The sequence below is a fragment of the Kwoniella mangroviensis genome, chromosome 2 (assembly GCF_000507465.2).
Source record: "Kwoniella mangroviensis CBS 8507 chromosome 2, whole genome shotgun sequence".
Lineage (NCBI taxonomy): Eukaryota > Fungi > Basidiomycota > Tremellomycetes > Tremellales > Cryptococcaceae > Kwoniella > Kwoniella mangrovensis.
Window position 1 is genome coordinate 931,898 of NC_088828.1, and position 23,122 is coordinate 955,019.

Sequence of the window (23,122 nt, forward strand, 5' to 3'; positions counted from 1 at the left end):
AACATCATACTATCAAAGCTACAATCAACTCACCAAAGTATGCAGAACATATAGCAACGACTATGACGACCCCACCTATAGTGATACTAGACAATGGGGCGTATAATATAAAAGCTGGTGTAAGTGGTGTGGATTGGGAACCTAGGTAAGTTCTTCTAATGCTTCTCCTGATTATTATTTATACTCCTTGTAGATGAGCTTGTCACCTGCGAACACGGCTCCTTTGAGCATTTCAGGCCTGACGCAGATACTGACGCTTTCGATGTTGTACCTTTAGAATATATCCAAACTCGATAGCCCGTTCGAGGACCGAGAAGAAAGTGTATGTCAGTGATGAAGTAGATAGTTGTCGTGATCTGTCGGGAATAGTCTATAGAAGGCCATTTGAGCGGGTGAGCTTCATCTTGCTCGTCGATTCGACCCTGAGAGAAGCTGACCAAATATTCTAGGGGATGTTGGTTAATTGGGATGCGGAGAAAATCATTTGGGATAGGATATTTTCTCCCCAAGGCTTGAATGTACGTTTCTCAGCTAGCCTTTAGTCGATTCTCCGTTGTTAGACAACTTCAGGTCAGCTGATGTGATATAAACACTCAGATCAATCCCTCAGAATCTAGTCTACTAGTGACTGAACCGTACTTCAACCTACCGAATATAGCAGAAACATACGATCAGATGGTATTTGAAGAATGGGAATTCCAGAGTTATTTTAGGTGTACTCGTAAGTCAGCTGGTACACTGATCGGAACATAAATGAGCTGAGCTGATCATTGGAAATTACAGCTGCTGCACTGATACCGTATGGAGGACTATTCGAGGACGATACAGGCATCCCACCTGAATGTATGATCGTCGTGGATGTAGGATATTCTTTCACTCATGTGATACCGCTAAGAGATGGTCAGATAGTTTGGAAACATGTCAAAAGGTAGGTCTATGTGCCTTCCGCTGATATCATATAGTCTTGTTCAATGCGAAGTAAAAGCTGAATGAGTGGGATGACTGTAGGATCGACGTAGGAGGTAAACTTCTGACGAATCACTTAAAGCACCTCATATCATTTAGACAGTGGAATATGATCGATCAGACACATGTGGTGAATGATGTGAGGGAACAGTGTGGGTATGTCAGTATGGATTGGAAGAAGGATCTGGAGTTGTGCAAGTGAGTAACGCTCTTTCCTCTCATAAGACTATTTGGACTTTTTCTTCCTATGCCCCTCGAGCAGTGCTAACGATTTGCAATTTCTTAGACAAAATCTTAAGAAAAATCCAATAGTACAAGAATACGTCTTACCCGATTTCTCTTCTCGATCAACTTCCCGTACGGGGTATATACGCTCTGGACCAAATGCCAATCCTCCGAATGATACACAAGATAAACAAGTCAATGGACATAGTAGGAAAGTGGAAGAAGACGAAGAACAGATACTGGTCATGGGGAATGAAAGGTTCGCTGGACCGGAATTGTTATTCAACCCTTCTGATATCGGTATGTTCCTCTGCCTCTGAGAATAGCAGCAGCTAACGGACATACATGCATACAGGCCTGAAGCAATCGGGGTTACCTGAAACTATCGCATATGTCATATCAATGATGCCCGAAGAAGTCAGAGGGATGTATTGGGCTCATATTGGTATCTTTGGTGGTCTAGGGAACATAGAGGCGTTGGGTGAAAGATTGTAAGCTGTCTTGACTTCCGGTCGGCGAGGAAGCCTTGGAAAGCTGATTCATCTGGTCGAGCAGAGAAAGGGATCTACAAGCGCTATGTCCTGTCGATTACGAGATAGGAATATATGAAGCGTTTGAGTGAATATCGAGTTCAATTATCATATTTCACAATATCTAAGCTGATGTATTGCATTCAATCTAAACCATAGTCCCGCTTCTCCACCATACGTAGCAGCCACAACCCTCACCACCTCCGAGATATACCTATCCACCTACCCAATCACCCGAGCAGAATATCTAGAACATGGATCATCGATATGCCGACGTAGGTTTGGTGGTCCAGCATATAATGTGAATCCACCTGGATTCACGAGCGGTGAGGTCTCAGGGGAGATTGATGATGATGAGAGGGAGAGGAGGTATGCGATGGGATTGGAGAGTATAAAGGGGAGAGGAGGGAAGAAGAGGAAGGAGGAAGAGGAGGTGATCAGTGGGAATTGGGGCGGGAGGAGGAGAAGAGCAGCTGCTTCATAGGGCGCTCATCCCGCGCTACTAGTTTGACATGCACTAGTTTACATTCACGGTACAAAGGTTAAATTCGATTGACAAAGTACAACGACGATAAATTCGATACAACTTTGAATATACAATTTCTTCTGTTTCTCTTCCTTTACATGAATGGTCAATCTCTGCTAGAACTCTGATTATACGATATCTTCTGTTGGTGATTTGTGACTCTTGGAAAGCGAATCACAGTACTTCTGCCATTCCTCCCCAGTCCATTTTAGTTGTTTCTCAGAAAAGACCAATCCATCGTCAGTGCCGCATTTGTAAAGATCGTTTGATGTATCAGCAAAGACTGACGGATGTGATGGCTGAGCACGAGGTCTGGGTTTGAGTGATTGGATATTAGAAACTAGTTCGTTGAGAGGAATAGGTGGAGTCCTGATGATAGAGGCGTCTTCATCTTCGAGATCGCTTTCAACATCGACGGAGAGGGTTGATTCACGACTCATAGCTTTTGAATTTGGCATCGGGAAAAGCTTCTGCCAAGATTGATCACGATCAGGACATTTATATCGATTTGTAGGCGTAAGCATTGGTCGGTACTCTGTTCCAGGTACATGATTGCCAGTCGAGATTGGATAGCTACCATCGGGGCGGAAGGGTAATCTTTGTTCCCAGTCGGGATGGCCTGCAGGGTATTCTGTCAGTTCCTAGTTGAAAGGCAAAAAAGGGGGAAGGAGTACACTCACCATTCACAATAGCGCTAATGTCACTGCAAGAGATACGGAAGGTGTGACGAGTGCTGGCCTGATTCTCGTTTTCTGGTTCGGACGGTGGAAAGGCAAATGTAATGAATAGATCTTTTAACAATGGCTGGACAAGGTAGTCAGCCGGAATCGCATTCGGAAAAGGAAGAACTCACAATGCTCGAGATGGAGAACCGACTGGTGGTGTCTAAGATATTTCCTCGCAGTGTTCCACCAATTATTTGATCCTCAGTCCAGAATCCTCCTTCTCCTTTGACCAATTCCTGTCCATTCTCGTCAAATCCCAACGATTTATATTTGAATCTGTTGTTGATTTTAGGAGGCGTGAACTTCAAGCAATTTCTCTAATAAGCAACCAAGAAAAACGATCAGTAAAAATTGTATGATGAATGGCTATTGGACTTGAGTGAGACGTGTGTTGGACGTGTGTTGGACGTGTGTTGGACGTGTGTTGGACGTGTGTTGGACGTGTGTTGCAGGGGTGATGCATGAATGATGGATGCGTGATGGATGCGTGATGGAAGTGTGATGAATGGGTGATGAGACTGCGATCCACTCACGAGTTGACCTCGCATGGCGTGTTGCAGCTCATGCATCACCGTGTTGGCGAGAAACAAGACGTGTGCCTCATACGTATTTCTCCCTGTTTCACGCTGTTGGTAGGCTTCTCCTGCACCGAAGACCAGCTACGAGGCATCAATTAGCTCTCTTTGCCGTTGCCGAACATGCACATACAAACTCACGTCTGCATTTATTCGGATGAGGTGCGGAGCATTATACTTATCGACACATCCGTATACCTCCTTCAGATCAGCGTCGACTACGATTTGGAACGGTCCTGTTCTAATGAATTCTTTTTGCCACTGCAGTACTCTTTCGTCGATCGGCGCCGTCAGGCTTTCGAGAGGAGCGGGGAGAGGTAAATGCCATTCTCGTTCCGGTACATGCTGAATGGATAGAGCGGCGTTGGTAGCTTGCATCGCCGCAGGAGTATTGAGAATCCTCAGAGCGAGCCTTATAGCAGATCTGAGAGCGTGTATATCCTGCTTTTTGGGCAGCTCCGTCAAGCTACCGGCACCGCCGCCGATGACTTTGAATCGATGAGGTAGGACATAGTCGGAGAGAGGATGGGGAATGGAAGGTCTGTCACTGATAGACATGTTGTCACTGGCGAATGCGAATACGATGTGGATAGGAGAAAGGATGAAGATGATCGTTGGAAGATGTGACGTGAGATCAACGAGAATTAGGTTAAGCCAAGGTGGAGGTATATGGGCAGGGACGATACAAGTTATCAGGCTGACCATCGGTTGATGACGATCATCCGTACTCTGTCCATGTGTATGCCACCCACCCATTCAGACTGCCAACGCGACATTTACTCTACAATTCAACCTCTCCACTCTCACTCATACCCTCTTCATTCTACTTGACTCGCTATCATATACCCATATTGATCGCCAGAATACGAGTAGAACAAGGTGAGTTATCATCCTCTCATCTATCAGTATTACCTGACTGATCCTCTTGCTACTTGCAGTCAACCATGTCCCAACGAATCCACCTCAACCCCAACGCTCAAAGACAACAGCCCATGATGGGTATGCAAGGAGGTGGTTATACGCCTGACCCAATCTCCAGACCGTCCAATTCAGCTTCGTACGGTACAGGAGGGAACGATGATCTGCTGGGTAAGGTTCAAGCGTACACTAGCAAGGTTGAGGACATGATCGAGGCTTATACCCAGGTGAGTGACTTTCGTCCCTCTGTGCCATTGCAAGTGAATGATGGTGCATGAAGATGAGTCACACATTGATACCTGATCCTGACGTAGCCAATCAGACCTTATGTACCTGCCATGGCTAGATTCCTGATCGTCGTGACTTTCCTCGAAGGTAAGCTCACTCGACGTTAGATTCGTAAATGATGCAGTAGCTTATTCATGTAATTTACTCCTGCAGACGCTCTTAGAATTATGACTCAATGGTCCGACCAACTCTGGTACCTCCAAAAGTGAGTGGAAGTCAGCTGCACAAGAAGGGTTAATGCAAGTAGCCATGTACCAAACTGACATGACCATTCAAAATAGACATAGACACTTCCCATGGGGTTTATCCCATCTCTTCCTCCTTATCAACGTCTTTGTGAGTGCGCTCAGCTATCGACCTGGAGCGGAAAAAAAAGCTGATATATCTTTTGTGTGCTCATAGGCAATGTTGGCAGGCTCATTTGGTGTGATCGGCAAGAAATACCCTGATTACTCTGTATTCTGTTTACTCGGTGTTGTAGTCGCTCAAGGTGAGTCCAATCCTTATTATGACTCAGCTGTTGGAATACTGCCAGGCTAATCTCAAGCTGTGTGATTTCTCTTTCACTGATCATAGGTCTCGGATATGGACTTCTCTTCGACCTTTCATTCTTCCTCCGAAACTTATCTGTCATCGGAGGTCTGCTCATGGTCTTATCTGATTCATTACAAAATAAGAAGAAATTGTTCGCTGGTTTACCTAGTATAAGTGAGACTGATAGAAGGAAGTAGTGAGTTTTTCTTCTCCTCTTTATTACATACCCTCTGGGTCGCAAATGCCGTAGATTTTTACTAATTTGATATTGACGATTCGTTTGTCCTCACAAAGTTTCCAACTTGCTGGTCGAATCCTGTTGATCTTCCTATTCATCGGATTCATCTTCCAGGGATCATGGTCCTTCGCTCGAGTCATCGTCTCGATCGTAGGATTGGGAGCATGTATAATGGTTGCTGTGGGATTCAAAGCTAAATGGAGTGCCACCTTCCTCGTCGTATTGTTATCGGTCTTTAACGTATTCATCAATAATTGGTGGTCCGTACATTCCGCTCATCCTCAACGGGATTTCCTTAAATATGATTTGTAAGTCAATATCCCATCAGCTCTTATCTGCTATCAGATCGAATTGAAAACAAGCTGATTATTGATTACTTGATCCATATCGGATAGCTTCCAAACTCTCTGTAAGCTTTCCATCTGACTCATGTGGTGGACAACAGCTTACACAATGTATAGCTATCGTCGGTGGTCTTCTCTTACTTGTCAATATCGGTCCAGGAGGATTCTCAGTCGACGAGAAGAAGAAGGTCAGTTGCGTTCAGCGCACCAAGATGTCACGCTCATGAGCTGACTTGTGACACTTTCCTTTCTAACAGGTCTACTAAGAACAAAGTCGATTTGGTACTTAGTCACCTCGCAAGATGACATCAGAATTAGAAAGAAAGAGATGGCCGCGAAGTGTAAGAAGTGTTAGTTGCAGGTGATCAACATGATTTCGTGTGTCAAACAGGAATGAAGGATTGAAGCTCGAGGAGGAGGATTCACAACCTTTTACCATATATGCATGTTTGAATTTCTGAATCTCTCTTTCTACCAAAATGACAACTATATTCAAACCAACAAGAAGAAAGCACAAATACGAAATAGCTAGCATGCAGAATATCATGGACTATATACACAAGTACAACCGTAAAACACGAACAGCATCGAGCTTTAGCAATAATAAGAATCAAAATCGAATATATCACAATAACAATGCTCAAAAACGTTGAGCAAATTATTCAAAAAACATCAACGGTTCATTCGATGTCCATTGAATCAAAAGCGTCCCAATTCACTTGCGAGTCCAGATCCATATCCATATCAACGTCCATTCTCGCTGTATGAACATTATCGGCTGAGAGTCGATGTGATTGAGATTGATGAGCGAAATAAGCATGTTCGACCTGATCTGCGAAATTCATTTCCTCCAATTCCAATTCTTCCTGTTCCGCCAAAGCAGCTTGGATCTGCCATTCTTCCAACTCTGCTTCTTCTTGATTGCGAGTTGGATCTTGGTCCTGAACATGGGGTTGTAGCTGAATTTGAATCTGGTTGTTCTGTTCATCCGTGTGATTATCCAACCTATTCATCAATTCCCTTTCTTCCTTTTGTAATTCCTCTAATTCATCTTCCCAGAATTCAGGTGTCAGTGGATCAGATCCGCCAGTCTCCATCTCGTGAAATACGAGGGAAGCATGTTGGAATTTCTTGCGTTGAAGAATCACTAAACGACGGAATATCTATTTTTGTCATTTTTGAAATCAGCATGAGCTGCAATTCCATATGATCCATGATAAGCTAGCTCACCTCTTCATCATCCTCTTGAGCTTTCCTATCCTGTTCTTCCTCCTCTTCTACACTCATCTCTCTCTGTATACTACCACTCAAACCCCTCCATTTATCCAGTTCGTTATTCCTATCTGCTTTTCTCTTTTCTCTGGCTTCCACGCGCCGACTAAATTTCTCTCTCCACATTAGACCTTCCATCGGCGTGGTACCCTCCGAAAACAGATCTGAGCCAGTCGGAGTGGTAGAAGAAGATGGTAGAGAAGCTCGCTTAGATGGTCGCATATATCTCGTCGATCTTAGCTGGGCAGTACCATTGGAGTATGATTTGTATGACGATGGGGAAGGAAGTGAGAACGACTGGTACCTGGAGCTGGATGAGCCGGGAGTAGGTGATGATAATGGTGATGAGGATCTGACATTGGGATTGGGGTTTAGAGGTGAGGATGATCGAGGGGTGGTCATTGCATATGAAGGAAAAGGTGATAAGGCTAGTAACATGGTTTCTGGGTTAATTCCTCTTGCCTGCTGATCCAGTCGTTACGATTCCTAGGTGATTTCAACTTGATATGGTATAGATTATGGATGTAAGAGTATACTCGAGTACTGCTGAATGATGAAATGGAAGATATGGACCAAAAGACATCAGAGGGTGCTCAAGCTTATATCACCTTTTTGGCTTTGATACGTTAGTTAAGACACGCGTTTCTGGCTACATTACATGTCACGTGACTTGCACGTCGAAAAGAGGGCGGGAAGATGAGGAGAATATGTCAGAGTGAGACGCGTCGTACAAGTTCAAGGAACATGATGAAAAGGTGATGTCAACTTGCAACTGGAACCGATCACCATCACTCATACACTCATCTTCCTCAACGACTTCATCCTTCCCCCATTCTCTATCATACCCTTGCACCTACTCAGCTTCCCCAGAACCGGAATCATCCGAGAGAGGTATCGAAACGCTCACCAACAATGCCCAGAGCATCAGAAACGGAGAGACCACTGGTGAAATTGGATTTCAAGGAACAGCTGATCCAATCGGGCAAGAGGGATACTACGGATGCATTATTGAAGAGGATCAAGGTGGGTTTGACTGACTGTATCCTCTTAATCACATATCCATCTTTCCTGGTTCGGATAGTCGGAGCCTTGTTGTGGAAGTGGGAAATGCTGGGGATCGACTAAAGATGACTGTGAATGAATGAGAAGGAAAATATCTTTTGCCGAAACTTATTTGTAAATAATGATATTCTGACTGACATACCTGACATACTATGCGATATAGATATTACATCAGAAATTATCGGTCCTCGAACAAGATGGAGTAGACGTTCGATCGTTAGATCCTGTTAGGAAACCTCTGATTAAAGATACGATCTTACATCATAAAGAGTGAGCTTTCCTTCTCTATCTCGGTAGGAATGGGCAAGCTGACTATACATGTATACCAGTCGAGGAGTCAAGGCATATGCGGCATGCTGCTTGGCAGATTTGTTGAGGCTCTACGCTCCTGATGCTCCTTACTCCGAATCTCAATTGAGGGTGAGTGTAATATCTATCTCACTCCAGAGGGATTTCTAGTAGCTCTCCTTTCCCTTCCTCGAGACCCCACCTTTTCTCGATATCATGCCCGTAATGATTCAAGCTCGATACGCTCCGAACATCACCCTGATATGTGCTTTCTGACTGACACAATATTATCCTTATACAGGACATATTCGCCTTCTTCCTCGTCCAGATCACCACCAACCTCAAACTATACACCAACTCCACACAGCCTCTCCAGATCAACAGGAACAAATCAAATATATTAGATAATCAACCTTCACAACAAAGTCAGACTCAGACACAGCGAGTGACTGATATACCGTATTATACGGAATACTACCATTTGATCGAGAGTCTGGCGACGATCAAGAGTATAGCGTTGATTTGTGATGTACCTGAATCGGATACGTTGACGGAGGGGTTCTTTACGGGGTTTCTGGATATAATCAGGTAAGTTATTTCACGCTGAAGTCACAAAGCCATATAGTTGAATGAGCAGGACGAAGATGGGCGAAGAGATACAAGTCGATGGAGAACGAAGAAAGATGGACTTGATGTTGGACTGACACCTGGTTATGTAGACCCGATATGAACAAAACCCTCATTCGACATCTTCGAGATATCCTTGTATCACTCATTGAAGAAGCACACCAGATACCTCAAGGTGTTATGGATTGCCTGATCAGTCAATTTGAGAATTATGCATCAGTAAGCTTGCATGTTAGAAGCGGCATGTGCTTGTAGCTGAATTACATAAAACTTTACAGCGACCTGAGGTACTCTCTTTCCAACTCACGGTCGATGTCTGCAATCAAGTGGCCGACAGACTCAAGCGACCGATTTACGCAGTATGTGATCAGCTAATGAGTGGGTGCAGACGTACGTAGCTGATCACCCTACATATAGCATTTTTCCGAGATTCAAGCATCACATGGACGTGATCCCTCCAATAATGATATGAAGATCATCACCGAATCCCATGAACTTCTTCTTACGATATACAAGTTCTGTCCTGATCTCCTCCTCAACGTCGTTCCTTTACTCGAGGACAACCTGAAAGTCCGAGATGAAGACAGATTACGTCAACTGTCGGTCAAAACCTTAGGAGCGATCTTCGCTCAACGCCCTGGAGCTGAAGATCCAGCTAGAAAGTACCCATCAGCTTGGAGAGCATGGTTAGGTAGGAAAGTGGATAAAGCGTTACCTGTCAGATTAGCTTGGGTGGAAGCCACTAAGGAGGTCTTGGTCAACCATCCTGAAGTCAGGCTAGAGCTGCAAGGTGAGTCAGCATTGTCACGAAATGTGGTGACACAAGATCAAGCTGACTTGTGGAGTGATATAGGTAACCTGCTTGAACGAGTCGAAGATTCAGATGAAAGAGTCAGAGCTGGCGTATGTAAAATCATCGGAGCGCTAGATTACGAGACCGCTCTACATCATATTACCTCCGCGACACTGCAAGCCATAAGTGGAAGGATGAGCGACAAGAAGGTGCGTACAGTTTTTGCTAAAGACAGTATTGTGTTTCTTCTGACATAGAACTTCTCATAGTCATCGGTACGAACAGAAGCAGCCAATGCTCTGGCCAAGCTATGGAACCTGGCATACTCAGAGATGTGAGTTGACCTAATAGCCAGCATCAGCATATGTACTTACATTGCTCGGTAGCGAATCCAATAACGCAGATGCTATCAAGCAATTTGCTTGGATTCCTGAAGCTATTCTGGGAGGTACCCGACGAGGAGGAACGCTGGAATCACGGCAAGTCTGTGTTCTCTCCAATATGGAGGACTTTCAGCTGACAATCAGTACTCTGCTTAGATGGCAGCTCGCTTCCATCTTCAAGAAATCCATTCTTCCTCTTCCTACCGATGCAGATGACGAACAAGCTTGGGTAGACCGATTGATGTTCGTCACTTCAAGGTTAAACGATGATGCTCTTTTGGGTCTGAAGATCATCACGGGTCTTCCGGAATTGGCCCAAGGGAATTTGCCATTCAAGGCTTTTGTGCAAGCATGTGAAGACTACAACGTGAGCTGGAGACCAAAGAGCGTGTGTCTTGAGATAAAGCTGACTTCCGACGCACAGGGTGGTGTGATTGCTGATGGTGGTCAAGACGCTAAAGCAAGATTGAATTTCATCATTGATGCTATGGCTCGTGAGTGGTCTAACTTCATACGCTGTAATATCGGACTAATTGTTCGTTATCAGGATCATACTTTGGTGATGTCGATAAAGCGAAGAGGGATTTACATGCGTTTGCAGCCTCAAACGAAGCAAGGTTATTCAAGCTGTACAAGACCTGTGTGGATATTCAGTCGAATCTGTCTTCTATCATCAAAGCTAGAGTATGTATTGATCCCCCTTCTCGTCTGATTGATCAACTGCTGACATGGATTGTGACAGAACGAGTTGCTTCGAAAGGTACAACAAGCCCATGATGACCTTCTACAAACGATCACTTCCCTCGTTGACATATCGACCTGGAACATCGTTAATCAATCTTCGATTCCACCCCTTATTCGCCGAATCTCCAAACCCGAATCCGAAGCGTCTTCCACTGCCGCTGCCAAGATATTAGCTATCATAGCTAAAGAAGGAGCGCCAATGTTTAAGACTCATACTGGACAATTGACGGTAGCAATGATGGATAAGAAGAATGATAAATTGGTGGAACTGGCTTTGCAGGCTTTATCGGCTGTTTGTAAAATCTACCCGGAAGTCGCTCCTGCTGAACAGTCAGTTGATGACATCGCAATACACTCATGCCAAACAGAACTGACAATGACTGTACATAGTCGACCGGTTGAACGAGCCACCACTGTCGCTCTTGAAGGAACACAAAGACAAGCCAAGTTCGCTGCTCGTTTCCTGGCGAGAAGCAAAGAACCTCAAGCTTGTGAGAAGCTTGTTGCTGTGAGTGGTCATCGGTCGATTTTTGATGGTTGATCTTTGAGCTGATTTGCCTTTTGATCGACAGAGTATAGTAAAAGGATTCAAGCAGACCAGCGGTACAGAGCAGCTTCTTACTCATCTTCGAGCTTTGACCGAGCTCGCTTTGTCTCAACCTCAAGCGATACAATCAAAGAGTGATGAGATCATGACTTTCATTATGAACGAAATCATGTTGGCTCCTTCCCCATCTGCTGATGTGAGTCGATTCAGACTGATACCGAGCTACGGCCGCTGACACAATGCAACATGTGCTATAGATCGAGAGTGGCGATGAATGGGTCGAGATTGAAGAACTTGAATCACTCGACCGAGCCAAGATACTAGGATTGAAATTCCTCACTCACAGGTGTCTTGCTTTCGCCCGAGATGAAGAAGCTGAGAAAATCCTTAAACCTGTTTTGTCCTTGTTGATGTCAGTTTTGGATAATGAGGGTATGATCAATGAGAATACCAAGGAAGGGTAAGCAGCTTAGCTGTTCCAATCTTCTTCTTCTCGGGCAGCTGATTGTCGATTGTCTCTGCAGTGGATTTGCGCGATGTCATCTCCGTTTACAAGCTAGTACATGTCTACTCAAATTAGCCAATGCGAGAGTGTATGACCGAGCTATGGCCCGACAAACTCAATTTGACGTTGTCGTCGGTGTAATCCAAGTGAGCTATGATTCTATCGCCTTCCAATAGATAAAAAGCTGATTGATCGAGTGATAGGACGCTTGTTATATGGTTCGACACCTGTATCTGAAAAAACTCAACAAGGTGTTACCTACTCAACGATTGTCGCCCAGATGGAACATTACTCCTGTCATGATTGCTATGGATCCTGAAACGGAAAATGTAGTAGCTGTGAGTGTCTTTCCGATGTATCAGGTGAACTGACCCGCGGAGGAGCAATGGATGGCAGCTGATGATGTACATGGTTGATAGGGTCGTGGGATCATGCAGAAGATTGTGGTGGCTTGTACCAACTTCTCTACTTGTAAGTATCATCCACTTGGCTTAAGCCTTTGTCTACAAGGTCAAATGAGCTTGAAGCGTGCGAAGCTAATATTGATCTGATGCACATTCAGTCGACAAAATAGAAAGGATCGAAATGCCTTTAGCGAGATTATTACATTTCCTCGCTCATCATCCTGATTTGCACTGGACTGATCCTGAAGAAGGTGGTGAAGAAGGTATCTCGGACCAACAGAATCTGAAAGATATGGCGAGGTTAGTTTCTTCGAGCTAAATCGACTCTCTACTCGAGCTAATTTAATTCATGGTTAATAGCTTTATCGAACTGTACCTTGACTGCGTTGCTAATCGAGACAACATCGGATTACTGTATGCTATCGCTCAGGGACTGAAGGGTATCAGAGATCGTGTAGGTGACAACAGTAAAGTAAGTCATCAATGACAATATGTTTCAATTTCAATGGCAATTGATTTCTGACTATTTCAATACAGCCTTTATGGACTTTGGCAGAACTGGCTCAAGTGATCATCAAGAACCGAGCCGATAAACACGCTTGGTCCATACCGATTTATCCTGGACATTTGAAATGGCCAAAAGATATCTTCCATCATGCTGAGAACCTCGAAGATAAACAAAAAGTACAAAGGACACAGTATTTGAGTGAGGAAGTCGGGAATTGGGCAAGAGGTTTGGGTAGGAGGAATATCAACCCTGTTTCACAACCTGTTGTGAGTGTTGTTGAAATCTTCTTTCATCTTGATGATGCCGACCATTTTTTGGTCTGAAAAGTTGAAGGGAAGAACACTAATCTCATCGATGTTCGATGGTTTATACAGCGAAAGGTCGAGCATAACAATACCTCGCCTAGTAATGAGAATGGAAATTCCAACAAACGTAAATCAACAACGAGAACTAAGAAGACGCCAAAGAAGCGAAGAAGGATCGAAGAGAGCGAAGATGAGGATCAGGATTCAGAGGACGAGGATGAGTCAGATGAAGACGGAGATGAGAGTGGAAGTGGAAGTGAGGAAGATGAGGATGAAGAGATGGGAGAAGAAGGTGAAGATGTTTTAGGAAGAGGTGGAAGAAGGGGAGCAAAGGTTAGTGATCAGTCTTCGCTTCTTCAGTCCCAATATGGTGAATTGGACAGTTGGCTGATTCTTCCGTTGGTCATGTAATCTCATTAGACAAAAGCCAAACGAGCTGTCGCAGGTAAGAAGAAGAGCAAGAAGATTAAATCCAAGAAGGAAGATGATGATTCAGATTTGACGGATTTGTCAGATTGAATGAGATAGTTATAGTATTTGGGTTTTAAGTTGTATAATAGTAATTTCGGGTTTTGATTCGCTTTCATGCTTCAATCTGTCAATAGGATTTCATATAGTTTGGCCATGACATTATCATGCATGTACAGAATGAAAACATATTGTATGGATGCATGGTCTTCAAACTATATGTTGAGATCTTATATCGTCCTCTTTTGTTATATATCTTTTTTAATCTGCTTATCATGGTTAGATCAAGATCACTATGACTGCTCGTATACATAAACTCGTACTTCCTCCATTCTTTCACTTCTATACCACTTCCCTTTTCTTCTCTGTTGCACCGCAATCCATCGCTATTTACTATTTCCACGCCTGTCCGAAGTAAAATTCCAAAGTGAATTTAGCGATATTGAAACCCAAAAGACTGAGGAGATATCCACCGAATAAAGGTAATAAGGGAGATAAGAGTAATTCCGATCTGGCGATGAACGGTAACGCGACGTATCCTAGGTAAGTTACGTAGATATATTGGACAGAGGCTATTAGGAAGATTGTACTGTGAAGTTATGGATAAAAGAGGAATCAGTTATTGGTCGTTTTGAAAGATATATCTTCTTAATGTGAACATATATATATATATCGTTTGATTGGATGCGATGAAGTGTTGAAAAGACTTTTTAACTCACTTTCCAACCCATAGACAAATCCAATTATCTCTCACAACCAGCGCTACCAAAGGTAACAACCCTACGTAAACCGTAAGGAAGAAGGGGAAAAAGGAATTTACCGATACGTCAAACGAATAGGCAAATTCAACTTTGTTCTCATCGATCATTGATGATTGTTGAGAGGAAGATGATAATAACAATTTATTGGATATTAAATATAATACCAATGAAATACCTAAGGAGAATAGGAGGAAATCGCGGAATACCATTTTGAGTATTAGGAAGATGGTTTGGAGGGGGGTGAATCGGTAGAGAAGGGACCAGATTGTTGCTGTTACTATATTTTGGATGAAGGTCAGTATGGAACTTTTGTATACGTATGTATGATTTTCACTTCGGACTCTATTATTGGTGTTGCTTTGATTTGATGTTTAAGTTAAGCGTACTCACCTGCTAGACATCCTGCTATCAGAAGTAACATTGCTGGACTATAGACCTCTAGTCAGCTGGACCTATTATCAGTCCATGATAGCTGAACTCACTCATCTCTGGCCCATTGATTCTTCGTTTGTTTACTATAAGGATAATCAGCAAATTTCAATATCAAAAATACGGAGGATGTAGTGGACCCTTGCCTAAAAGCTGGAACAGAGATTGTCACTCACTGGTGATACGTCTGTTTGTATACCCTTCTAGGAGCTACCACGAGATAGGTCAATTGCCAAAAGGCGAGCTCGAAGTCCTGCGATAGATGGGGTCAATATATCAGTCAAGTCACTTTAACACTGGCAAGGTGTTTGTGATGAGAGTTTCATTGTTTTAGCATGATTCCTATCAACAGCTCCTTCTTCTTGTGGATATACTATTGAGTAGACCATTTGATCATACCCTTTGCTAACTCCACAGAAAAGCTTATCATTCCTTCCCTCAATCATATCTTACTCATTCCTCATTTGATAATGATATTATCGCTCTTCAAATTTCATCACCATAACCTCCGATACATCCCCTATCCCATACCAACGGACACAGCGAGCTGAAGTCGAACTCACCATACTCCTAAATTTCGTCAACCTCCTCAATACCAACGGCAATCCTCGACTTCTTCCCTCACCCATCCCTACATTCGCACCTAACGCACTCCAATCTGTAGACTGAGATCTCCCCTCGGTGGAATATATCGATGCGGAAGATGGACCGGCACCAGGTCCTCCGGTCAGAGGTAAGATAGGATTTGACATCTTGGTCAGACGTGCGGGTCTAAGTCGGATTGAAGAGGATGAAGACACTTTGAAGGAGCTCTCAAGGGATTAGGGTAAGTGTACTAGGTGAATGATTTATTTACGTTAACGTTAGTAGGGTGTCTCACTGCGAGTATTATCAAACTGTTGTCTGCGAGTAACTTAACGTGTGGAATTTCAATTCCCATAGAACGGTCCGATGTTTGCTCGCGTCGTATGGTGGGGATTATTTGATCCCGTCACTTCCATCTAACACATGGATAGTTAAGATTATATGCTTGATTCGTTTGATTTGCATGCATAGATGTATTACTCGTATCAACTACAGTTCACTCAAACTCGATGCCGCACACTCATGCAGTCGTCCACTGTCATATTTGCTCTCAATGACCCTTTTTACTTTTCATATCCATCGTGCCCATCACCCTACCTCCCACCTCGTTCTCTATCTCTATCAATCGACATCCTCTCCGCTAATGGTCTAGCACCAGCACCCCTATAAGAGGGAGGAGGAGGTGGCGATCTTCGATCCTATATCATCATCATTGCCAAGATGATTAGCATATCCCAAGTTCTGACCACCAGATAATAAACTGACTCAACTCACAGACATAGGTTCAGCAGCCAATTCGTTCCCTCTGCCTCTCCCCGGTCCAAGTCTACTAGCCAGATCTCTATCGCCTCCGCCATACCCATGGTCCGATCTTGGACCTAACCTCGATGCAAACGACGGTGGAGGTGGTGATCTCCTCGAATCGGAGTATCTACCTCCGGAAGGGGGAGGTGGCGATCGTGGTCTACCGCTGAAAGGTGGTGGAGAAGCACCTCTAGGAGGTCGAGTATCATATCCATATCCACCTCTTGTCGATCTATCATCATACCCTCCTCTTGTCGATTCAGCATATACACCTCTGGAAGCGGGTAGAGGTCGACTATCGTATCCTCTCGAACTGCCATAAGATGGCTTTCGATCGTATCTTGATGGTTCGGGTGGTCTCGAACTATGTTCTCTAGGTGGGTATGGTCGTCTATCTTGATCATACGATGAAGGTGGACCAGATCGACTGTCGTAAGGGGGACCACCTCTCCTTGGACCAGGACCTCTGGAAGTATACGGATCATTCCTCTTCTCACTCATCTCCCTTTCCAACCTCGCTTCAGCCTGTTTGAGGAACTCAAGCTTCTCTTGCGCTTTCCTAGCTTCTTCTCTGATCTTAGCACGTTCAATCTCCGCTTCATCTACTGCAGGTGGGCGGTGCGGTCCTCTAGAGGGGTACGAAGGATAATCATGACCACGCGAAGGTGGAGGCAACGGTGATCTAGAATAAACTTCATCTCTCGGTGGACCTCTGGAATCTCTTGAATACCTCGATGATGGGGGTGGTCTGTAGGGGGCAGAACTTCCACGAGGAGGTGGAGAAGGCGATCGAGGGCGAGTTTGATTGGAATACTGAATATGGTGATCGTATCACAGTCAGTCGTTAAAGGTAAAGAACAATGAACTGTTCGATAGGATCTTGAGCTTTAGCTTACTTTGACTACTGGCGGGACGTAAGCACCATTATAAGGTCTTGTTCTAGGATCATCAGCAGGAGCGGAGCTAGGTGGCGCTTGAGACGATCGTGAATCACGGACATCCGCTGGCCTGGAGTTGCTGGTAGTGATCGGTGGTGGACCATGTTGTCCTAGATAGGGATAATGAAGAAATAGCACGTCGAGGCGAGAAGTAAGCTAATATTCCTTGTCATATTCTAAGCCGTTGGAGAGCAAGAAAATGTTAATATGGCAACAAGTCCCTTCGTCTCTTCGTTTGATGATACTCAAATCGACATCTTCTTCCAATAAGCCCCATATGTCAGGCCGAGATCACTTTCGGTGAGTGATTGAAAATCCCGAAGAAACAGGTTCCACAGTACGAAGACGATATTCTAGCTCCATATGGCACATGTGAGAAGGAACCTACGTCTAATTTCCCCTGGACCAGCTCTTCGTTCATCGTCACCCTTGAATCGTTTGTAGTCTCTATCACCTTGTCGACTATCGTATCCCGTTCTATTAACTCCAGGCGAAAGATCCCTTGGTCTTCGTCTATCTTGAGTTTGGCTCTGTTGACTGGGGTGGGAAGACGTATCTCTCTGTGCCCAATACTTATCATAATGGGGTTTCCCTTCTACTCCACGTACATCCTGTTGTGATGGGAGATCACGTCTTGCAGGACCAGAAGGAGGTTGTTTTGACAAACGAGAGTTATGCGCTGAAGAAACGTTATTACCACTGGAGTTATTCTGTACTTGTCCAGCCAAAGATACGTCTTGAGTTTGCGGTTCTTCGATTGTACCAGGTACGTTTTCCTGTGTAGTGGCGAGAGGAGGTGATTGAGGTTGAACTTGTTCTTGATCTTGAGTGGTTGAGTTTGTGTTAGATGGTTTCTCCCATACAGTCGTGTTGCTTTCTTTATGGAAAAAGAAATGCCTGTTATGAGATTTAGACATGATAGCTGTCCATCCAGGTGGGAGAGGTGATGAGCCACCATTTTCAATTTTATTTTCAGGAGCAGCCTAATGATCACCAAAAGAGATTAGCGATTGTCAATTTGATCTTTGTACCAGAAAGATGACGGATCAACTCGCCTGATTGGTCTTCGTTCCCTGTTCATTCGTGGCTGCTGACTGTTCAACATTCGTACCTCTCCTTGGACCGGTTGGAGGTACTTTGTTTCGACTCGGCGTAGGTTCCACTGAAAGTGTAGTGGAAGAAATATCAGTATCGGAGATCCACCGTGGAAATTACCAGGTAAAGAGAGACGATTGAACCGCATTTTGGCGGAAGAAGAAGGGAAAAAAGAAAGGTTCGAAAGGAGAAATACAATTCGAAATAAGGAAAGGACAAGTCAAAACGTTGATATAGGTGTTGACTCACCCTCAGCTACCTCTTCCACCCCATCTCCATCTAACGAAATCACAGCATCGTCATCTTTGCCATTCCCATTTTCAGTTTCATCTCCATTCTCATTTCCTGATATTTCCGGATGAGGCTGACCTGCTCCTCGCCAGTCATCATCCCAGTCTACTTCTTCTTCGGCCATTGTATGTGTACTCTCGGTGCGATAGGATGCTAGATGAGTAGATAGACGAATGGGATACATGGAAAGATAGAAAGGCAGGAAACTCGAAAGGTGAGATGTGGATGAGCGGTGAATGGTGAATAGAGGTGCCAAAGTGGGGGTAAGCGTTAAATTGAATCCCGACTGTTCAGAGTGGAGGGGGGATATTTTGGAAATGGACAAATCTTCGAAGATTATAGCATTGCAAGCAGCAGAAGATACAATCATAAAACACATCACAACGAGCACCGACACCGAGCAGATACACCACCTCTTTGAAATACGACCCGCCAGCAGAACCAGCAGAACCATCCTCAAGCAAAAAGCCATAGCCTCGACATGTCTCCTAACCCACCTTCATTCCTTCTACCTTACCTCGAAAAGTACCCTATACAAGCAGGTGCATTATTAACTACCATATACGATTTGACCTTGTGTATGTGTCTCCCATAACTTCCATCATAGAAGAAAATCTGATCTGATGTGCTAATTTCTCTTTGCTTGTGTACAGCCGTAGGATGGATAGATACTAGATTGACAGACCTTGGCGGATGGGTAGCTTTGATAGGCCATAAAACCAAATCTGTAAGTATCATCATACAAAATCCATAATACAAATGTAAGTATTCCTCAGATGATTGTGCTCATATCTTTCTGTCTGGTTGGATTACCAATAGGACCCTCTAAGAGCCGTTATACCACTTCCAATACACACCACCTCCCTTAAACCCTCCTCTTTAAAATCAATATTCAACGCTTTATCTTCCCTTTCTCTAGAGAATCTTCCTCAACCATCCGAGAAACTGGCTCCTACGATGGATGATTTGAAACTTACCATCCAAGAACAATCCGGTACGAATCATAATGTCAATGACCAAACAATACAAGCAGAAGAAGGATCGATACTAGATCAAGAAACCATATACACTTCGATCGTCACACCTGACTCTACAGTCGTATATTACAAGATCTCAAGAGGGATCAAGAAACCTAATGATATACCTGATGAGTAGTATCGGTCTCCTTTCGGGGGGATGCAGGAAGATCAGCTGAGATTGGACAAAAGAAGAAGCACTCAACACCTCAGTACACAGGCAATGTCGTTGTGCAGATACAGGTCTGTCCGTTGTAGACGTCCATCACGCTGTACGCTAGTATCTCAATGTCCTCCTCTGACGTCGACAATTCAACTCAGAAGAACCTATTCAGCTCCTATAGATAATAGTACTGTAGTAGGAGGACATCGAACAGATTTAACATTGTTCAGAGATAACACCAACGATCAAAATTGTAATAGAGTACTGTAGGTGTTATTTTCGAAGGACTAGAAATGCATAAAATGTCCACTTGGAATTCACACATCCGAAATTCTGTCTTCCCATCTATATATCAAAGCTATAGCACATCCGTGTAAACTTTCTTCCAATGATATAAATATTCAAGATAAGTTTCTTCCTATGTTTTATGAATAAAGGATGAGATGATGTTGGTATTCAATCCATGAACCAACAATGAAAAAAACAAATATTATACTTTTAAATTTCCTCCTTCCCTCATTGTCACTCAGAGCTGTCTATTAGCTTCAGCCGTAAGTTTAGCCTGACTGACCAAACCTTGTGGAGCGTCTCCTCGAGGCATGTAAACTTCGATCAATCTCAATTTATCCGGTCTATTGAATTCTTCTGATTCCAACAACTCATTGAGTTCCGAGGGAGTCTTGACAGCATAAGATTGGTAGGGCGTAGGACAAGATTTACCCGCAAGGAAAGGTAAAAGTAGTTGATGGTCGTATAATTGAATATCGTTATATTTGGCATTTACACCATGGATTTGTCTTTCAATTTCGTATCCGTCGTTGTTCAATACAAAGAGATATGGGTGAACGCCCCTTCGAAGCATTGTCCCGATCTCTTGTAAGGTCTATATGACAGCACATCAAATATAGCAAATTAGCTGACATGACATAGGGAGTTGTGACGAACAGGCAAATTTGGCACTTACCAATTGCAACGATCCATCACCTACGAACAGGACAGTTCGTCTGTTCCTATCGTCCTCCTGAGCGGCCATAGCTGCACCAAGACAAGCACCCACGGACCATCCAATTGCACCCCAGAGGATCTGGGCAATGTAGGTCGAGTGAGAAGGTAAGAGGACGTTGGTAAGACCGAAAGAGGAAGTACCAGTTTCAGTGATGATAATATCTGTGCACGGCATCATGTTCATATCAGCTATGTTTGTTCTCGAACGTCGATGTTGAGCTGCAGTGGATGACTCACCATCATCTGCAAACCATTTACCGACTCTTGGCCATAACCATTCATGTTTAATTTCGTTTCCTTTTGGTTCAGGAACGATACTTTCAATTCTTCCAGCTTTGACTTTCTGCTCAACGCTCTCGCCTCCTACGGGTGATGCAGCTCGAGATTGGACGACTTCTTGGAAAGCTGGAAGTAAGTCAGGAAGGACATGTCGGATATCCGTAGTTGGGTATGCGGCGTATCCGATAGTAGTGGTGAAAGAGTGAAGCTCGATGGTGATTTTAGGATCAATATTGACAGAGAATGAACCAGAGCTATCAAGATACATCGTCAGTATGATGGGAGCGGGATGACGTGTTGAAGATTCACTCACTTGAAATCACTCTTCAAAGCACCAACGTAAAGTACGAAATCGGCAGATTCAACTTCCTCTCTTACAGCAGGAAGAGAGTTCGCACCCGCGTAACAACCTCCGAAAAGAGGGTGATGCTCATCAAGTAAACTTTTACCCATAGGAGCTATCATACAAAGATCAGCAGGGTGTACGGATATATACTCTCTGCGTAGACTCACTCTCGAAGAATCTAATGCCACATCCTTCGACGAGTTTTCTGACTTGACCTGCCATACCGAATCTTCCAGCACATGCATCGACGAGGATGATAGGTTTCTTGGCTTTCTTGAATCTCTGGGTAATATCCTCGACTACGTGAGCCGTGACATCGTCGGAAGGTGCTCGAACAGGAGCCGTAGTAGAAGCAGCAGCGAGCGATGAAGTGGCTGAAGATTGAGTCTCTTGAGGTGAGACGGCAGCGGCTACTGATTCAGGTGGAGGAGCAGAGTGAGGATGGGGCTACGGTCACAATCAATAATGATGAGTATATGTTCAACCTAGCTACTACTATTGTAGCGTAGACTTACAAGCTTCTGTTTCAACCCTTCGGTCGAGACTTTAGCGTGGAAAGCATCCGTTGGAATCTCCACATAACCTGGTCGGCATTGTTCGAGCACATCTGACAAGGTCTTGTCGAAGGCCTCTGTCCAGGTGGTGGGAGTCTTGGGAGGAATTTCATTCAGTAAAGCCTGAGAGCATGAGAGTGGCGCGGACATGGTAGAGAAGGTGGTGAATGATCCCGGAAGATTCAATGTGTGATGTAAAAGGGATTCTTTGGACTGTACGAGTAGTGGTCAATATAAACCGTTAGATCACCTTGAAAAACAGTATGTATCGAGGTCAGACTCACTTGTAGTTTGGTACTTGGAGCTCCGACGATGTGTAATACTGGAACTCGCTCAGCCAGCGCACCGGCAATACCACTGTAAGTCATGTTTGATCAGCTGTGAGCTTCAATCAGTGACCGACCAAAGGATAGCGGATACTCACCATAAAGCTGAAAGCTCTCCTACACCAAAAGTGGTGACGATAACAGCTAAACCACCCTTGACTCTAGCATAACCATCCGCTGCGTATGCCTGTACCCCGAATTCAGCCACGACCTGGCGGACTTTGTACTGGCTATACTTACAGCATTAAGTTCGTTGGCATTACCGACCCATTCGATATCGGGATCAGCTTCGACATAGTCAAGCCCTATGAGCGAGATCAGAGGTCAGTATGGATCTCTGTCACAGTAGCTAGTAGAATTTCGATTGCTCACATTCTATATATTGGAAAGAATCGACAGAAAATCAGAAAATGGTCAGTTTTACTTTCACACAAAAAATTTCATAGCTCACCAAGATTGAAATCTCCGGGTACACCGAAGACCTGCCCAGAAGAGCCGTCAGCGACGTTTTAAGACGCAGAGAAGAGGATAGCAGCATCGACACGAGAGAACAGAGGTGTAAATTGGAAGCGAAAGAGTGAGAGGTGGGAGTGGCAGACTTCAAGTCGAGACTCAACTCACTTGTTTAACACCGGCTTGCTTCAACCTCTCAACGACGTATTGAGAGAATTCTATAGTTTCTGACATTGCTATATTGGTATTGAGATTGTATCTGTGTTTGATATAGTGTTGAGAGAGAGATGAACGTTGACGAG

At 44.1% G+C, this 23,122-nt stretch overlaps 9 protein-coding genes across 9 annotated transcripts; 4 read left to right on the forward strand and 5 right to left on the reverse strand.

The window, feature by feature from the left end:
* Positions 1 to 62: 62 nt before the first annotated feature.
* On the forward strand, positions 63 to 2,205 carry I203_107208 (actin-like protein ARP6; the record flags this gene model as incomplete). Its single annotated transcript, XM_019145293.1, has 10 exons — positions 63 to 145; positions 278 to 392; positions 450 to 518; positions 598 to 721; positions 784 to 928; positions 1,009 to 1,164; positions 1,253 to 1,491; positions 1,547 to 1,682; positions 1,747 to 1,809; positions 1,881 to 2,205. The coding sequence occupies 10 exons, from the start codon at positions 63 to 65 to the stop codon at positions 2,203 to 2,205; spliced, it is 1,455 nt and encodes a 484-aa protein (XP_019005112.1).
* A 170-nt stretch (positions 2,206 to 2,375) lies between these two features.
* I203_107209 (uncharacterized protein) lies at positions 2,376 to 4,105 on the reverse strand (the record flags this gene model as incomplete). The annotated part of the gene is made up of 5 exons (XM_019145294.1): positions 2,376 to 2,866; positions 2,928 to 3,051; positions 3,101 to 3,289; positions 3,506 to 3,631; positions 3,689 to 4,105. The coding sequence occupies 5 exons, from the start codon at positions 4,103 to 4,105 to the stop codon at positions 2,376 to 2,378; spliced, it is 1,347 nt and encodes a 448-aa protein (XP_019005113.1).
* Positions 4,106 to 4,491: 386 nt separating this feature from the next.
* On the forward strand, positions 4,492 to 6,096 carry I203_107210 (uncharacterized protein; the record flags this gene model as incomplete). The annotated part of the gene is made up of 9 exons (XM_019145295.1): positions 4,492 to 4,692; positions 4,780 to 4,840; positions 4,907 to 4,958; positions 5,035 to 5,089; positions 5,156 to 5,243; positions 5,330 to 5,483; positions 5,582 to 5,833; positions 5,921 to 5,934; positions 5,987 to 6,096. The coding sequence occupies 9 exons, from the start codon at positions 4,492 to 4,494 to the stop codon at positions 6,094 to 6,096; spliced, it is 987 nt and encodes a 328-aa protein (XP_019005114.1).
* A 453-nt stretch (positions 6,097 to 6,549) lies between these two features.
* On the reverse strand, positions 6,550 to 7,579 carry I203_107211 (uncharacterized protein; the record flags this gene model as incomplete). The annotated part of the gene is made up of 2 exons (XM_019145296.2): positions 6,550 to 7,032; positions 7,100 to 7,579. The coding sequence occupies 2 exons, from the start codon at positions 7,577 to 7,579 to the stop codon at positions 6,550 to 6,552; spliced, it is 963 nt and encodes a 320-aa protein (XP_019005115.2).
* A 474-nt stretch (positions 7,580 to 8,053) lies between these two features.
* I203_107212 (uncharacterized protein) lies at positions 8,054 to 13,826 on the forward strand (the record flags this gene model as incomplete). Its single annotated transcript, XM_065518148.1, has 25 exons — positions 8,054 to 8,164; positions 8,367 to 8,473; positions 8,533 to 8,623; positions 8,793 to 9,079; positions 9,211 to 9,337; positions 9,397 to 9,477; positions 9,536 to 9,908; positions 9,972 to 10,120; positions 10,181 to 10,245; positions 10,298 to 10,390; positions 10,451 to 10,661; positions 10,719 to 10,788; positions 10,842 to 10,978; positions 11,037 to 11,368; positions 11,429 to 11,546; positions 11,611 to 11,781; positions 11,843 to 12,045; positions 12,110 to 12,236; positions 12,294 to 12,428; positions 12,510 to 12,561; positions 12,653 to 12,794; positions 12,855 to 12,966; positions 13,032 to 13,268; positions 13,377 to 13,640; positions 13,728 to 13,826. The coding sequence occupies 25 exons, from the start codon at positions 8,054 to 8,056 to the stop codon at positions 13,824 to 13,826; spliced, it is 3,894 nt and encodes a 1,297-aa protein (XP_065372878.1).
* Positions 13,827 to 14,168: 342 nt separating this feature from the next.
* On the reverse strand, positions 14,169 to 15,717 carry I203_107213 (uncharacterized protein; the record flags this gene model as incomplete). Its single annotated transcript, XM_019145298.1, has 6 exons — positions 14,169 to 14,364; positions 14,495 to 14,813; positions 14,927 to 14,964; positions 15,019 to 15,051; positions 15,142 to 15,218; positions 15,529 to 15,717. The coding sequence occupies 6 exons, from the start codon at positions 15,715 to 15,717 to the stop codon at positions 14,169 to 14,171; spliced, it is 852 nt and encodes a 283-aa protein (XP_019005117.1).
* A 426-nt stretch (positions 15,718 to 16,143) lies between these two features.
* I203_107214 (uncharacterized protein) lies at positions 16,144 to 18,802 on the reverse strand (the record flags this gene model as incomplete). The annotated part of the gene is made up of 6 exons (XM_019145299.1): positions 16,144 to 16,248; positions 16,325 to 17,167; positions 17,251 to 17,402; positions 17,681 to 18,275; positions 18,396 to 18,454; positions 18,637 to 18,802. The coding sequence occupies 6 exons, from the start codon at positions 18,800 to 18,802 to the stop codon at positions 16,144 to 16,146; spliced, it is 1,920 nt and encodes a 639-aa protein (XP_019005118.1).
* Positions 18,803 to 19,159: 357 nt separating this feature from the next.
* On the forward strand, positions 19,160 to 19,833 carry I203_107215 (uncharacterized protein; the record flags this gene model as incomplete). Its single annotated transcript, XM_019145300.1, has 3 exons — positions 19,160 to 19,256; positions 19,332 to 19,405; positions 19,498 to 19,833. 3 exons carry the CDS (start codon positions 19,160 to 19,162, stop codon positions 19,831 to 19,833), a joined length of 507 nt encoding a protein of 168 aa, XP_019005119.1.
* A 550-nt stretch (positions 19,834 to 20,383) lies between these two features.
* Positions 20,384 to 23,054, reverse strand: I203_107216 (uncharacterized protein; the record flags this gene model as incomplete). The annotated part of the gene is made up of 11 exons (XM_019145301.1): positions 20,384 to 20,740; positions 20,822 to 21,024; positions 21,100 to 21,395; positions 21,455 to 21,599; positions 21,655 to 21,934; positions 22,003 to 22,254; positions 22,326 to 22,398; positions 22,466 to 22,554; positions 22,608 to 22,672; positions 22,819 to 22,849; positions 22,989 to 23,054. 11 exons carry the CDS (start codon positions 23,052 to 23,054, stop codon positions 20,384 to 20,386), a joined length of 1,857 nt encoding a protein of 618 aa, XP_019005120.1.
* Between the last annotated feature and the right edge of the window lie 68 nt (positions 23,055 to 23,122).